Below are 16409 nucleotides of genomic sequence, written 5' to 3' on the forward strand. Positions count from 1 at the left end.
GATCGCCCGATCCCATAGGTCTTTTCCAGCCTAAATCGATTGTGTGACCCTGTGACCGCCACCGCCGCCCCCACAACGCGACCGTCGCGACACCCGCGACAGCGGGAGGCGGCACCTCCGCACTACTTCCCGTGCCGGCAGCGGAAGGATCCTGCGAATTTCCGTCGCCTCGCCCTCTCTTCCCTCCCGGCCTATAAACGGTTCCCGGGGAGGCGCCTCGCGCGCGCGTAGTATCCATGCGCGGGTCTCGCTCGCGGAGGGGACGGCGGCCATTTTGTTCGGAGCTGGGTCTGCGCTGAGGGGGCGGGCGGGGGGGACGGAGAGAGCGAGGGAAGACGCGGAGTAGGAAGGGCAACAACGAGACGGAACGAGGAGAGGGACGTGGGGCCGGCCAAGCCGCGAGCGGAGCGGCGGGGAGGGCTCCGCCCGGCCACTGAGAGGCGATGGCGGACATAGACAAGCTCAACATCGACAGCATCATCCAACGGCTGCTGGAGGGTGAGGGTCGGGGGCGGCGGGGCTGCGTGTGGGGGCGGGGGGGCGGCCGGACCTGTGCGGGCCCGCCCGGCGGGGGCTGAGGGGGCACCAAAATGGAGGGGCTTTGAGGCGCTTTGTCTGCCCGGGGTCGCCGCCGCCGCCACCTCCTCCTCCTCCCAGCCCGGCTCTGCCCCCCCCGGCCCCAACTTTCCCCTCAGCCCGCGTGTTTCCGACGTGTTTCTGCCTCCTGATCCCCCACCCCGTGCAACGCCGGGACCGGCGGGCTGTCCCCCTGCAGCTCCGAGGGGATGCCGAGTTCGGTACCACGTTCGTAGGAAGGTGTTTTAAAAAGCCGGGGGCGTTCTCTTCGCCTCTCGCACGTGCACACGGGGTCAGGGCTCGGCTGGGCACTCGTGGGGCTCTGGAAATAAGAGCCAGCGTGTTTAAAGAGTGTTTTCGGCAGCTTTTCCGCGAGTCGGGAAGGATCTGCCGTGGGTTTCGGTGTACCCAGGGTTTAGCTTTGATTAGCTGCTCACATTAACGCTGCCGCAGGATTTTGGCTCTTAACTCGTAACGTATGGTGGGGTTTTAGGTGCGAATCGAGGGCTGGGTTTTGGTCTTTCAGACAGTCTGTGGAAGGGCTTATTGTCTGGTGTGGTTGGTGATTTGGGGGTGAAAAGAGTTGCCTGGGAGGTCCTAAATCAAAGGAAAACCTGAAGTTGCAGGGGGTGTCTCCAGCATCATCCCTTGCAGGGGCCAGCACTGGACTGGGGTTGACTGATTTTAGGGCAAAAGGCTGAGAAGTCGCCAGTGAAAAATTCTCTTCCAGGCATCAAGGAAAATCATAATTATTCAGAGAGGGAAGCTGTGCTGATCCAGCCTCATTTCATGTGTGTCAGGGCAGGCATCTCATCTGGGCTCACAGCTTGAACAGCTTGGTCAGGGATTTAACTTTTTAACATTTGGCAGAAAGTCATCTGGGCTGTTGCTGAGACAAATGGTGAAGAAATGTCTTTCTTACACACTTTCCTTTTGCAGGATTTTGCTTGTGTAATGCTTGGATAGCAAAAGGTCAGGCAGAGGAACCAGAGTGCTATTCTAGAAATTATTTGGAGTTAAAAATCCTATGGATGAATTATGGGATTACTGAATAAGTAAAAGTAAATGGGGTTTTTCCTCTGATCCGTTTTGGGCTTTGCCTGTTACCAATTTAAACTGCCCTGGTTTCAATTATTTAAAGACTTCCCTTCATAAAGTTAGACCAGGATTTTCCTGCAACTCCAGTAGTACAACTTGTAAATGTCAGGTCTTGTATGTCATATGTTTGGTGACATATTAATACATGCCCAGTTTTACTGCAGGTATTGGTTACAGTTCTTACTGATTTTTTCCCTAGTGCCATTTTCTCAAAGTGTAAATTCTTAATATCAAAAGCACAGAATAAAATAATCCTAGAAAGAGACCTGAATGATTTTGAATTATTCCTCTTGCTAAGTTTCAAAAAGTAGTCAGATATACAGTGTCATTAAATTAAGTTCTTACCCAGTTTATATCAGTATTAGATGTTTGGAGCAGATAAGAATTCATAAATCAGGCTTCAGGAGGTTTAGTGACATCTTTTAACAGATGCTTCCTTCAACTACAGATGTTACCTGAGGTTGCATCAGCTGCCAGAACTGAAATTAATTTTTGTCCTTTATTAATATTTCAGTTGGGATTTTGGATTCCTTGAGGCAATGATTGTCTTTCAATATTTAAAACGATTACCCGTGTTAGTGACCTGTGCTAGTGCTTTATTTGCTTTTATTAAATGTCTGTTATGAACATCTCTGCCAGGCAGCAGTGATTGACCTTTGTGACAGTCTGTCATTTTTATACCTTTTTTTTTTTTTCCTAAAGTGATGGTGCATTTTAGCAAACACTGCATTTTTAACAGAGTGTTAAATTGTGCAAATCACTGTGCAATTCTCTTGGGTTAAAATTAACTTGACTCATCCTTTTCCTGAAATTACTAAGGTCTGGCCAGGTAGGTGACAGGACTGAGCTTCCAAGGTGGAGATCTGCAGGGTGTTAAATGGCAGGGGGAACAGTATCCGAAGCACGTGTAAGGACTCTCATCCTATTTATATTTAGAGCAAACAAATTAGACTTTTTCCGTGCAGTTCTGGTAGAACAACTGATTAATGTGAGTTTACAAAGTGTGGTGTGCCCGTACCTGAGCCCTGTGTCAAGTGATGTCCCCTTCAGACAAGGTTGCACGCGGATTAAAATCATACTCCAGCATGAAAACACTGCAAAATCTGGTTTAATAATCAGATCACAAACTGAGCTGCCAAAATCCTTGTGCAAGCTTTAATTTTAGAGCAACTTGATCATTCGTTTTAGCTCTCTTCAAACTTTAAATACTCAGATATTTCTACAGCAGTTAGCTTTAGGTGATTTTGCTAATGAAATGTAAAAGGGTATGAACAGGGGGCTTATCCCTTTTTAAAGGTAACAAACCCAAGCATTAAGGAGATTCTTGGTGGAACAGTGGAAATCAGTGAGCAAATACAGTTAGGCAGGTTTTGTTTTATCATGTGCCTTAGCACTGCACCGGTGGAAGAAGCAGTGATTCTAATGGTTGAGGCATAGTGAAGGGTGAATAATAAATTACTCAGGCTTTTGTCCTTAATGTGGGGTATTAATAATGTATTTGTGAGGGATTGGAGTTGCTCTTTATCCTGACTCCCCTGGTCAAATGACGTTATTCTTACTTTTCCCCCAAACAGTGGATGTTCTCCCACCCACATTAGGCTGGCTAGCTGAAGTGATTAGTTTGTTCTTTAAAAGGCTGGAAGTGTGTACTTCAGCTTCTCTTTCTAGGGTAAATATTTGAAGAGCCTTTCTTACTCTGAATGTTGATAGTACAGAGCCGTTTGGCATTGAAATGTCACAAGAAGCATTTTTCAGTAACATTGTTCTCAGCCTTGGAAAAATGTTCAGTTAAAACATTGAACATGCTGATCTTTTTTTTTTCCTGGAGTTGAATTTATATTTGTTCCCTTCTTTACTAAGGAGGGTTGTGTTCTGCTGGGAGCAATCTCACCGGTACAGGATGTCTCCTTTTGTCACTTTTAGTAACTGTAACAATCACAAGAACAAGGCCTCTGAAATATAGTAACTGATAGTATCCTGCCCTGAGTATTAAAATGTTTCCTAAGTGTCCTTGAGAGTGGATAAAGGCTTGAATATTGATGGACAGAACTCACTTTCCTGAGGAAAGTGAAGGGACAAACGTGAGAGCAGATTACTCCCCTTGTGGCAGGAGTGCTGTGGGCACCAACTGTCCCCGGAGCTCGCAGCTGTGTGTGCCTGCTGAGTCAAAACTCCAGCAGACAAGATCCTAAACAAGCTCCTTGTAAGATGGAAAATCGGTGGCACCTGTATGGTCTTGGAAAAGGTTCCAGGAAATGGCAGAATTCCTGCTCAGAGAGAGTGACAAACGCTGAGATTCCCTGAGCGCGAGCGTGGCTTCCTTTCCATGTCGTGTCAGGAGGTGTTCCCAGAACATGAGCCCCTTATCCACTTCCTTCATCGCCTGAGTTGGCAGCTTTTCCAGATAAGGAGGGTCTGCTTGGGAGCTCATAGTAACATATTTAGAAAACAAGATTGAAGTGCATTACTCTTACCATGGTAACGATAAATAACAGGGTAAAACAACAGCGTTTCAACAGACACGAGTGAACCCGAGTTGGAATGTGCTTCTGAAATTCTTTCCTGTGCTGCATCCTCTGCAAGCACTAAGGGAAAACTAACTAATGAATGAGGGCCACTCTGCAGAAAGCCATGCAAGGATAGAATGGTGGCAGCCATTCTGAAAGCTCGAGTCCCAGTTAGTGCACTAAAATCAGCAAGAAGACTCTTAAATCCTCAAACATTTCTGTTTATACACCCACAGATTTCTATTCCCAGTAAAGCCCGTTGTAGAGCTGTCAAGGAGATATTCTCTCTAATTTGCTTTAAATGGGGAAAGATTATCATCCAGTTATTAAAAATAGTTGAGCCAAAGAGCACGGATAAACTTTTGCTGACAACAGAGAAGACCATTTCTTAACAAATGCAGTTCTCTGAATTCTTCCTCACCTTTCTGCTAAGTCCAGCATTAACTGGGCCTGCAGCATTGCTTGTTCTTTAGCTTTGTGTACTGAGATAAGAGCGATTCTCAGAGATATTAATCTGAAATGTCTCACGTTTCACTTGGGGGTGAGTTGGGATGCTGTGAGGAGGTTTCTCCTGGACAAGCAGCACTTTTTGACCTCTAAACATAATTTTCCATAGTTTGTATGGCTTAATGTTAATTGTTTCCTGCTGTGGTGCAGCAGTTTCTAAGAGTGGGAAATAGAAACTCTCAATTCCAAAACTGAGGATTAGATTCTTAGCAATGCTACGGATTCACATCAGTCTGTTAAATTCTGTGCTTGTTGCCCAGTCAGTGAAGGGGAGGAATTTGTCATCTCTGAGTGTTTGTGATCAGTGTTTGTGACCTGTTGCTCCCCATCTGTCTGATGGGGAAGTACATTACAAGATGAAAAATTTGCAGCCATGCAGAATCTTCCATTTGGTAACACTGCTGTGAACTTTTGACATACTAGAAAGCAGACTGGAACTTTTTCTTTTTTAGAGGCTTTTACAGAGGAGTTGCTTTTCCATTTCTGTTTTGGATTTGAAGTGATCTGATCAAAGCTGGTAGTGCCTCCAGTAAAGCAAAACCTTTTTTACATCAACCACTTTCAAGTTATTTATTCCCTTTGTGCCTGTGGTGCAAAACTGACTGTGAAACTGTCGTTGGGAACTGCTAAAAAGATTAAAACCGACCTGCAGTATTTTTGGAAATGTCACTGGGATTGCAGGCATCTTAATGTAAAATATGGTAAAACTGAGAGACTTGTTTAATAAGCCAAAAAAATTAAGAGACCTGCAGATAGGATGTTTTCCTTAAAACATTTTCTGTAGGACAGGTTAATTTTCTCACTTCAGTTGGCAGCTTTTCAGCTGCTTCTTTTAATGCAGTACTGAAGGGAAATGAGATGTTTGGATCGCTGAAATTTCTGGCATTTTTGAACTTTCTGCTATTTTTGAATACTTTCCTAATTATCATCCCTTTCATAATAACCTTGAGTGACGTAAAGGACTGTGGCACCATGGTGAGGATCGGAAAAGGCTCAGGATGGGATGTGGGGTAGGAATGTGTGCTCTGTGGGATCTAGAACGTACAACAGTCAATTCCTGACCCGTTTCTCCTTCCCAAGGAAATGTGGAACAGTTCTCCTGGATGTCGGGTGGTGCTGTAACTCCTGGCAGCTGCAGCTACACTTTGTACTTGCTCCGTTTGCTCTCACCAAAATGACAGGGGTGCTTTTAAATTCTTGCTCTCCCTCCTTGTCCTTCCTTTCCCCCTGCTGGACGCCTGTCGTACTGCACTGCTTATAATACCCTCATTTTAGAGCCGGGATCTGCTGTTGTTTTCCGGCAGTTTTTGTCCTTGTCTTGGAAACCAACATTAATTTTAATAGTGGAGCCCGTGTTCCAGGCAGTGCCTCTGCAGAGATCCTCCAGGCTCCAGGGAGGGATGTTTTCTGTACTGTTTTCCAGCTAATGCAGAGCTTTATTTTTCCAAAGCTTCTCATATTAGTACAGTAGAAAAGATTTTACTTGTTAGGAAACTGCCCAGACTGGACAGTGAAATTTAGACTCTCAAGAAATTATTTTTAAGGACAGGAGCATCTCTGCCTAAAAGAGGACGGGAATATTTTGCTGTCTGGAAATACTGCAGCAGTTGTTCAGACACAAATAAAATACTACTTGAAACAGGCTGACTTTTTCTCCCAACTGATTAATCTTTATCTTGTTTCCCTGTCAGCTCCAGACTGTCATTTCTGGAGGTTATTTTTTATGCTTTGAAAGAACAAATGTGCCTGTACAGGACTATTGAGCTGCTCTTTTGACTTTATGACCAAGCTGTCAATTAGTATCACACAGTCTGATCTCTGCAAGCTGCCTTGTTTTGGTCCAAAGCAGAGAAAAGAAACTGTAAACAAACCCAGATCTTTCACAGTATATTATTTGTGCCTTTCTTAGAGGGCCTAAGTAACTGGAAGACTCAGAGAAACCTTTTAAGAAATCATTAGACTAAACATCCTGCATTTCTGTGCCAGCTCTTTCATTGTGGACGAGAAAACCTTTGCACTAAAAATACGGATTCCTCAAACCAACAGGCACTTCTGCATATTTGATTCTTCTGAAGCCAAACCCACTTTATTTCCCAGCTTTTCAGGATATATAGGTCAGTGCTGGAAGAAGCTGAACACACTCATTTCTCCTGTGCCAGTTCCACGTTGGACAGAGTGGTGACAGTGTCACTGGCAGGCAGAGCTGAACCAAACTGTCCTGTTCTCTCACCCCTCTGCTGAGTTTGGGAACTGCAGCAGAGCACCATTTCATCCTGTCAAGGTTTTCTAGAAGCAGGTGACTTAAAACTGCATGAGGATTATACCAGTGCAGTGAAAATGTAATGAAGAAACTTAGAAAACCTGCGTCTGAAACAGTTTTCAGATCCCCATTTAATCTTCGGCAAAAATTAATGCATATGCTTTATTCATGAGCTTTAGTGACTCAGTGCATTACATAGCCTGTGTAATATTTTGTACTTTTTAATTTATGGATGTGAAATACAGGGTTCAGTTTTAGCAATTTCTAACAAGACCAAAATCATGGAAAATTAGATTTTTGGCTTCTCGGAAAACTAAATACAAATATTTTGTATTATCTCAAAGACAAAGGTGGCTGGTAAAGTTTCAGATTAGGGGAGAATCAGTTTTACATTTATAATTCAGCGAGCTTAACGCTTAATTCTCAAAATTTCTGTTTGTTATTGCTTCTGGATATTTGGCATTTTGAGTGACTTGCTTGTTGCTCGTGAGTCTTTGGAAAATTACTGTATGGATGAAAAAACGACTGCGTGGATGAAAAGCCTCATGCGTGATAAACTGCTGTGACAAAGATTTAACTTCCATTTATATGCTTCATTACTTCGGATATTTTAATGGAAGACATGAAATAATTCCAGTGCTGGAATGGCAGTGGTGGGCAGGGAGGAGTAAAGGAGCACAAATTGCTGGAGAGATAACAGTGTTAAAGCCGTGACTTCTGACCCACAATCGTGTCACTGTCAGTATAGGTTGTAATTTGAACCAAGGTTTCATTTGGAGGCTTGTTTGAGGGAAGGTGGGGTGGTTTAGGGTGTTGTGGTTCCATAGGGCAGCTGGTGCCACCGTGCCTGGGGTCTCTGGGAGTCAGGGATAACACTGTAGGGTTGGTAGGGATTGTGTCTGACACGTGATTTTATGTAGGGATATTGCCCAGTCATTATTTTATTCATGGTCTGGATAAGATGCACACTGACTGAACAATGATTTCTGCTCTTGAGCAGGGGCTTGCCTAAAAGTCAGAAGCTTCTGTGCTAATGAGAAATTGGAACACAAGCGTGTCTGTTCTTGCTGTTCCTGAAACACGCCCCGAGCACCCCCAGCCCTTCCTGCTGCAGTTCTCACTTGGCTCCACACAGCACAAGGCCCACAGTGGCACTGCAGGGATTTGAGTCATCTGCACCTTCCACGTCTCTCTCTGGGGTTAAACAGTGCCCAGGGAATTAGGCTGACATGGTAGCTGGCTAAGAGGTTATTTAGGAATTCAGGAAGATAATACTGCATAGGTATTTGGAAGGATTCAGGCTTGTTGCTTGCTTTTTTTACAATTAAACCCAAACCTTTTTGGATGGGGCATAGATTCTTCAGTCTCCGTGCAGTAGGAGCTGCTCACAGTAAGTCACCTTAACTGGGCAGCCTTACCAGTGTGGTGGTTTTCTTTCTGGAGGTGTTGGCAGAGCATTTCCAGGCAGCTGAGGCTCAAGTTCTCAGCTCCTTTGGCTTTGATGCAGCTAAACCAGTGGGTTACATTGTGGGCAGTGACTGCTGCTCTCAGTGCTTTTTTTCCCCTTCAGCTTTATCAGTGTTCCATGTTGTCACTGGTTTTGATGCCAAATAAAAATAAGCTTCGCCAGTAATGGCATACTCAGAAATGTTTTTATTTAGTCTTATCCTAACCCTGATAAATGCTGTTGGGTGCCATTTGGGCCGCAGTTACAGCATTGCTGCTGTAGAAACGTCCTCTGTATTTCTGGGCAACACAAAGAGGGGGGTGAAACTTGTTCAGGCCAATCTGGTGTCCTTGTCCAGAGCAGGAAGCTTTAATGGGTGTTAAAGGGAACCAACTGTTAGGAATTGTTGCAGTGGGGGAGATTGGAGAGGTGATGGAGGGGTGGGAAGGAGGGGAGTTGGGAGGGTGAAGTGGCCTGGAGCTGGGACATAGATCTGCTCATTTGTCTTACTGTGCTCAAAAGGCGGTGACAAGGAGAGATGTTTTGTCCTTGGGATCCAAAACTGTTTCCTTAAGGATAGTTACTCCTGGCCTTCCTTTCATGTGCTTCTTTACCTTCCACCTGTGCATCTGCAGTGTAGGACGGGGCAGTCAGGATTTATGGGCAGCTGATGTGCTGATTTAGGGGAGCTCACATGTTTGAGCTGTGCTGTGGGGATTGAATGGCAGCCACCCTTTTCTCAGGTTCAGGCAGCTTTCAAGTGTGTAACTGCTTCGTTAAAGAAATAAAATATGTATAGTCACATTGTCCAAGATGGGTTTATAGCTAAATAGAACTAAACTGCTGCTGTTTAAGATGTGCCACTGAATGGGGGAAGTGTTGAGCTATGGATTCTGTTCAATGAAAGTAACCCAGGGCTGGAGGAGAACTCGCTCCCCTTTGCCTGCAGCACAGCCCTGCTGTTCCACCTCATCCTACCCTGGTGCCTTCTCCTGCAGTGCTGCACTGGCATTTACTCAGGCTGTTAACACGACCCTGGGGATGTTGCTGCTCTGGATAACTGACTTCTGACTCCTTCTGACAGTGCGGGGATCAAAGCCAGGCAAGAACGTGCAGCTCCAGGAGAATGAAATTAGAGGACTGTGCTTGAAATCCAGAGAAATCTTTCTGAGTCAGCCTATTCTGCTAGAACTTGAAGCTCCACTGAAAATCTGTGGTGAGTACTGTGATTTTTGGTTTGGTCTTTGGGGGTGGGTCAGCTCGATGCAGACCTTAGAGAACAAATACTGGATGCTACTTTCACTTACTAACAGTGGAACTAATAAATAATTGTAGTGAAAGGGAAAATAAAACCCTGCTGGATACACAGGGCAGAGGAATGGGGAGGAGGTAACGTGTGGGAGTTGGAGCAGGGACCAAAATATTCCAGACCCAAAAAGTAACTGGTCCAGTTTCACCAGGTCTCGGGGAAGGGATTCACAAGGAAGTTTTGGAAAGGAGTTTTCTGTATCAGTTAAATAATGTTTGGCCCAGTTGTGACTGAATGAGGGGAAACAGTGAAGACCTGCAGTAGTTTATTGTAGCTGCTGTACAGAGTTGAACAGTGGTTTGACAGTATTTTAAAATCCTACTGGAAACTTAAATTTCTGTCCTGTTTCTTGGAATGACTCTCTAGTTTGGTTTCACCACACTTGCAGACAGCACTGCTCATTTTGCACACACGTACATGTCTGCTTGTGCTAAAAGAATGAAGAATGTCAACATAAAAGCCTCAATAAATGCACTTTAGAAAGCTTCCAGCAAACAGTATTTTATCCTACTCTAACACTGAGGACTCACTTCAAATTGAAGAAGCTTGTTCAATATTTATAACATGAGTAGTCTAAAATCATGATTTAGTGTTCTGCTTGTCAGAAACAAACCCATGATTTAAACTAAAGGCAGAAATACCAATTTCATTTTCGATGCTACTTCATTGCTAGAATTTGAATTACTGTTTCCAGAAAACACAGTTGGTTTCTTGGAACCTTCATTTTGTTTTCTACAAGGGAATATTTTTAAGTAGCTACGTGCTACTTCTTCGTGCTGTTAACCATTGCACTGCATAGGTGTCAAATTTAAAATATGATTACTGTACATGAGCTGTAATTTTAAGGACATTATGGGCAGTATGTAACTACAAGCTCTTTTCTTCCTGAAGCATCTTTCATTTGTTCTTTCTCTGGAATCAATCAGAGAATGCAGTGAAGGGTCACTTCTGTTTTGTGTCTGAATCTCACTGCAGGTGACATCCATGGACAATACTATGACTTGCTCCGACTCTTTGAATATGGAGGTTTTCCACCAGAAAGCAACTACCTGTTCCTTGGAGATTACGTTGACAGAGGAAAACAATCTTTAGAAACAATTTGTCTTCTGTTGGCCTACAAAATCAAATACCCAGAGAATTTCTTCCTCCTCAGAGGGAACCACGAATGTGCCAGCATCAATAGAATTTATGGGTTTTATGATGAGTGTAAGTAACAGATGTATTACGGTGACAGCCATTTTGCTGTGAAGTAGAAATGTATGTTCCTGCTTCAAAGGATGTGACTTAATCCAGATGATGTAGAGGAGGTGATGCTGTTAAATTAATTGTGCGCTGAAGCACGTCACAACTTGTGTGGTGCGACATACTTGGCTTGCAGCTTACGAGGTGTGCTCTCCATGTCTTGTTCTCCTCCAGTGAGGAAACAAAGATGTGTGTGGTATTTCAGAGATTAATCACAGCCTTAGTCATAGATCACAAAACGTTCAGGGTTTGTGTCTGTTGGGAGAGTCCTTTTGAAATTTGTAAAACTGTAGCAATTTCGTTTTTCAGTCCCTGTTTCGTTTTTCAGTCCCGTTTCCTTGCTGAGAGTGACTCTATGTGGTAAAGGAGAATTTTAAAGAAAATGTGCTTTTCAAGAATTGCTGTCTTCCCTTGAAGGAAACAGCAAGATTTTCTGAAGTTCTCCAAGGGATAATCTTCCAATGCAAAGTTGGGACTGGAGAGCCTGGCTGGCAACAGGGGAATGCCATCCCATTGAACAGACTTGTGCTGATCTCAGAGCTCTGCCACAATGAGAGACCTTTGCAATTGTCTTTGAAGCAGTGAAATAAGTCAGTGGGTGTCAGAAGATAAATTGTCAGAAGATAAAGTAAAGGCTGACTTTTTGCAAGTCTCAGTAAACTTAAGGCAGCCATGTTAGGTTGGTTGTGGTGTTAGAAAAGCATATTGACCTTTTTCTCCCAAATCTCTTCTAGGTAAGAGAAGATACAACATTAAGCTGTGGAAAACCTTCACAGACTGTTTTAACTGTTTACCAATTGCAGCTATTGTGGATGAGAAAATATTCTGCTGTCACGGGGGTAAGTTGGGTCCTTAGGTGATACTTGAGGAACTGGATACTCAGTATCAGTCCTGGCATTTCCATGTTTACATTGCTGAAGCTTCAAAACTTCAGGGGTTTTTCTCTTCTTGGCCCTTGTATGAGGAAGGGTTGGGCTTGATGAGTGTCAGTTTTGTGAATCACAGAGCTGGCAGTTTTGTAGCCTCAGACACAGTGATCTGCTTTTCCTTTTCCACTTAAAGACGTGTTTAAGAGACTCTCCTTCTGAGTAAAATATCCTTGTAGGGGTTTGTAGACTTGTGATTAGGAGTTTGTTCTGAATCAGAGTGGTGTGGGTTGGAAGGCACTTTTGGGGATCACTGAGTAGAACCCCCTACCACAGTCAGGGGTGCCTTTTTCACCAGCTCAGGCTGCCCAAAGCCCTCCACGACCTGGCAGGTTTAATTTGTACAGATGGGTTTGTGCCTTGTGGTACCTGCTTCGTGCAGCTTTCTGAGGGCATAAAATGCATATTGCACTTTGAATGTTTTATCACTTGCCAGCCATTGCAGTTGCCCAGGGACACACATCACTGAAGAACAATGTGAGATTGATACCATGTTTCATCTTACTAGGCCTGAGCATCACAGTAAACATACCCTGTGATTTCTGGTGTAAATGCCTCTTTTACTTAACAGCTCTTTTATCAGACACTTGCCCAATATTATTGAGATTATTGTAATCCTGTAAAACGTGGAAATGGCTTTGCTTATCTTGCTTCCAGTAAATCTCCTAGGAAGTGACTTGTCTTCTGTTACGAATGCCTTCAAACAAACACTGGATTAAAAAAATGCCAGTTAATGCCGCCGTTGAACTGCGTAAAATGGCAGTGGTGAATCACTTGGAAAACAGAGTATTTTTGTCCTGAAGGAACACGTCAGTCCTGCAGAGCAGAGCTGGACTGACATGTGGACTCTGTGTGTGTGTGTCTTACCTCTGACAGGTTTGTCACCAGACCTGCAGTCAATGGAGCAGATCAGACGAATCATGCGGCCCACTGATGTACCAGACCAGGGTCTCCTGTGTGACCTCCTGTGGTCTGACCCTGACAAGGATGTCTTGGGCTGGGGTGAAAATGACAGAGGAGTGTCCTTCACTTTTGGTGCTGAAGTGGTTGCTAAGTTTCTCCACAAACATGATTTGGATCTCATATGTAGAGCTCATCAGGTATTTCCATTTTGTACTTTAAACCAGAGAATAGTTTAGGTTCCTGAGGTGCTCCCCTGGTCCAGCCCCACACACACATGCTCAGCCCGAGGTGCTGAGAGTCTTGTCCAGCCAAATTGTAAATACCTGTGAGGATCTCTGAATGTGTCCCAGTGTTTAACAGTCCTTGTACTGAACATTTTTCCTTAATGCCTAAAAACTGTGACTCTCTTGATTAAGAGTTATGTCAATACTAATGGACTGTGTTGCTGAACTGGTTCTTGTGATGCTCTAGTTTTGGTGTAGAAGTTTGGAACTTACGCTCCTTAAACACAGCCAGTCTTTCAGCTGCTGCCTCTGGTAAAGCTGCTTTGCACTTTGGCAGGAAGAATCTGCCCAGACTAACACTGCTGCTTTTCTCTCTGAAGGTTGTTGAAGATGGATACGAGTTCTTTGCAAAAAGGCAGTTGGTAACTCTCTTTTCTGCCCCGAATTACTGTGGAGAATTTGATAACGCGGGTGCCATGATGAGCGTGGATGAAACACTAATGTGCTCCTTCCAGGTACAGTAGCTAAACATTTTTCCCTCCTAGTCAGTGAGGTCACATGTTAAATTTGTGGAATTTTGCATCAGTGCTTTATTGTTAAAATACAGTAATTGTTCCAAATAGATCTTTACAGCTGTCATGTGTAGACAGGACAGTGTTTGCAGTCACATCTTCAAAAATGTGATAAGCCTGTGCTGGTGTGATTAGGTGAACTGTTTTACCCTGGAATTAAATCACCCAGGCAAAGCTGTTGGCTGTCAGCCTGCTCCCACTAGTGTGGGTTCTGGGATCAGCTGCTCCAAGCCCTGGCCTAGCTCAGAGCAGGAAACACAGGGAATTCTGGGAATGTTTAGAAGACCCATATCACACCTTTGAATGAACTACTGGATTTGGAAATTTGACTGGAAAACAGCTAAAACCTTCTGTCTTTTCAGATCTTGAAACCTGCAGAGAAGAAGAAGCCCAATTCCAGCAGACCCGTAACACCTCCCAGGGGTATGATCACAAAACAAGCCAAGAAATAGTCACTTTGGCTCTGCCTTGTTGGGACTTGTATCATAGTCTATAACCTCCATTTTTAAACCTGTCATGTTGTGCTGTTCAGCTTGCTCAAAATAGATAACGTGTTTGTGGTTTTCCTTTTCCATTTGATGAATGGCATTTGCTGGTTGTAACAGCGAATGAAAAGACTTTTCCTCCCTCCCAGGAAAAAAAAAAAAAAAAAAAAAGAGTTTCCGAGTCCCCTTTTGTCGGTGTTACAGCTGCACAGCACCCCCTGCCAGCCGGGTAAGGCACGGCTGCTGGGACTGTACCATGAGTAGTGTGAATCTTGTTCTTTAGGATCTGAAGAGGGCACTCGTGTGCTGTGAGAGTAGAGGTTTGTTCCTGTCAGCGATTACATACTGTTTATACAAACCACTGTGAACTTTTTTTTTTGTTTTTTACGTTAAATTTTGTTTTAAAGGTTTGTTTTAAAGGGATTGCTTTTCTTTTAATGTCTTGTCTGTAGTTTTTATTGCTGTTGACATTAGGAATAACCGTCAACCTTGCCAGCATCACTGGTAGGATATATATTTAATTCAGACACACGGTCCTCTCCTTATACTTCAAATGACAATTAAAGCCATTATTTTAAGTGTTTGTGTCTCTTTCCTGAAGCCAAAGTTCGCTTAGAAACCCGTTTGTACACGACCCCCCCGCCGAGTTGGCCGGGCTTCCCATCCACACCTTCCTCTCGGAGAGCAAAGGAAGTCCTGGCTGGAAATAGCACATAAACACTTGTCCGTGCTCAGAGTGAACACATTTTGTACAGTTTCCTTGTGTTCCGTGGAGCAGATCGTAGTGCTGAGACAGCAGTCCCAGGGCAGGGACAGAAATGGCTCAGGATCTGCCAGAAGGGGTTTGTGCGTTTCAGCCTAAAGACTTTGTTCGACAAAGAAACCCAGAAACTCGATAAGCCAACCAGAGGTGTTACTCTTGATCACTGGTTTATATAAATCTCTCACAGAATCTTGTTTTTTAAAAGCTGTTGATCTTTTTTGAACAGATGACAGTGTACAATACCATGTAGTGATAATCACTTATTAAATGATGAAATTGTTAAATCTTCTCCGTGTTGGTTTATCACAACCTAGACCCTGCTCTCCAAGGGCCTGACTTAGAGAAATAAATTGTTCTGGAAACCCACGGATTCTCGGTTTGGATTTGTCTGAGCTGCAAGAGGGGGGGGATTTTAAAGAGCAGTGTTGGGTTTAGCTCTGGGTCCCCCAGGGGGTGCAGCTCCCCCAGTGACACGTGTTGGTGACAGTGGTGGCAGAGCTGGTGTTGTCACAGCCCGTGCTCGCGGCACCGCACACGGGCGTGGGAGGCCTCACTGGGCTCGTGTTCGTTGTTGTGTGCTCTGAGCAGGGCTGGCCTTGAACACAAGGGCTGCTCTGAGAGGGGTAGAGCTGAGGACAAGATAACTTCTCTGGTTCCTAATTACAGAACTGAACTCTCGGTGAAATGGGGAACTTGGGAGAACTTTATCGGTGCCGGTGTGCGCCGGCTGCCGCGGGTGGGATGGTGGTGTGGGTGAGGTGTGTGCCAGAAACAGCCTGGGTCCCTTGTGGCCTTGTGCAAAATGGTGTGGGATGTTCAGCACTCAGAGGAGGCGGCTTGTTCACAGCACCACAGCAGCTGCAGTGCTGCTGCATCCGCTGAGGAACAGGCTTGTCACAGGAATGCCCAGCTCACATCCCACACTGGCTCTGTCCTGCTGTCCCACCCAGATCCGCTCCACGCTGGGAGTGAGTGGGACTTTCTCACCATAAATACATTTTCTGGCCAGTCCCCAACCATTGATTTTATTTTTTAATGTATTTCTCTGAATCAAAGAGCTGTTTTCCTGCTCTGAAGATCTTTTCCCCCTCCCTCTACAGCTAATTAATCAAAAACTTCTTGCTAGCCACTACGATCTCCTTTTATCAGGTGTCACAGACTTTCACCTTTTAAATCACACTTGTGGTTTCCTTTGGGGCTCTGATTTTTCTCCCTCCTTGTACAACGTCCTGTAGTCTGTTATTGCTGGAGTGAGCTGGGCTGTGCCTGGTCACCCCTCGCTCCCCAGCCCTGCTGTGCTGGCCGTGTCACACCTTTGTTGTCCGTGACTTGTTTTCTCTCCTCAGAGGCAGTTTCGGTGCCACAGGTGCCAATTCTGGGCTGTGTCCTCTGCCCAGCTGCATTCCCTGGGGGTGGGTCACGCACCTCGAGCTTCCCGGGGTGCAGGTGGAGGTGGATGGGTCCCGTCCCACTGCAGGGCTGGGAAGGGAAGGAGCTGCTGGTCCCACTGCAGGTTGTGATCGACAGCTCAGGGGCAGGTTTGATGCCCATTTGTTGGGGTTGGAGGTGTTTTGATCAGTTAAGGGACAG

General features: G+C 44.8%; 1 protein-coding gene across 1 annotated transcript; it reads left to right on the forward strand.

Moving 5' to 3' along the window:
* The first annotated feature begins 237 nt into the window (after nucleotides 1-237).
* PPP1CC (protein phosphatase 1 catalytic subunit gamma) lies at nucleotides 238-15185 on the forward strand. Its single transcript, XM_050318578.1, has 7 exons — nucleotides 238-498; nucleotides 9480-9611; nucleotides 10680-10910; nucleotides 11681-11785; nucleotides 12749-12972; nucleotides 13380-13514; nucleotides 13934-15185. The coding sequence occupies exons 1-7, from the start codon at nucleotides 444-446 to the stop codon at nucleotides 14021-14023; spliced, it is 972 nt and encodes a 323-aa protein (XP_050174535.1). The 5' UTR covers nucleotides 238-443; the 3' UTR covers nucleotides 14024-15185.
* Nucleotides 15186-16409: the final 1224 nt, after the last annotated feature.

Source organism: Myiozetetes cayanensis, unplaced genomic scaffold (genome assembly GCF_022539395.1).
Source record: "Myiozetetes cayanensis isolate MyiCay16 unplaced genomic scaffold, myiCay2020 scf21, whole genome shotgun sequence".
Classification (NCBI taxonomy): Eukaryota; Metazoa; Chordata; class Aves; order Passeriformes; family Tyrannidae; genus Myiozetetes; species Myiozetetes cayanensis.

Bases quoted from the DNA above. Each gene is read 5' to 3' on its own strand.
- PPP1CC (XM_050318578.1), top strand. From the start codon at position 444: ATGGCGGACATAGACAAGCTCAACATCGACAGCATCATCCAACGGCTG. The intron at 499-9,479 runs GTGAGGGTCGGG...TCCTTCTGACAG, and splicing joins CATCCAACGGCTGCTGGAGG to TGCGGGGATCAAAGCCAGGC. The intron at 11,786-12,748 runs GTAAGTTGGGTC...TACCTCTGACAG, and splicing joins AATATTCTGCTGTCACGGGG to GTTTGTCACCAGACCTGCAG.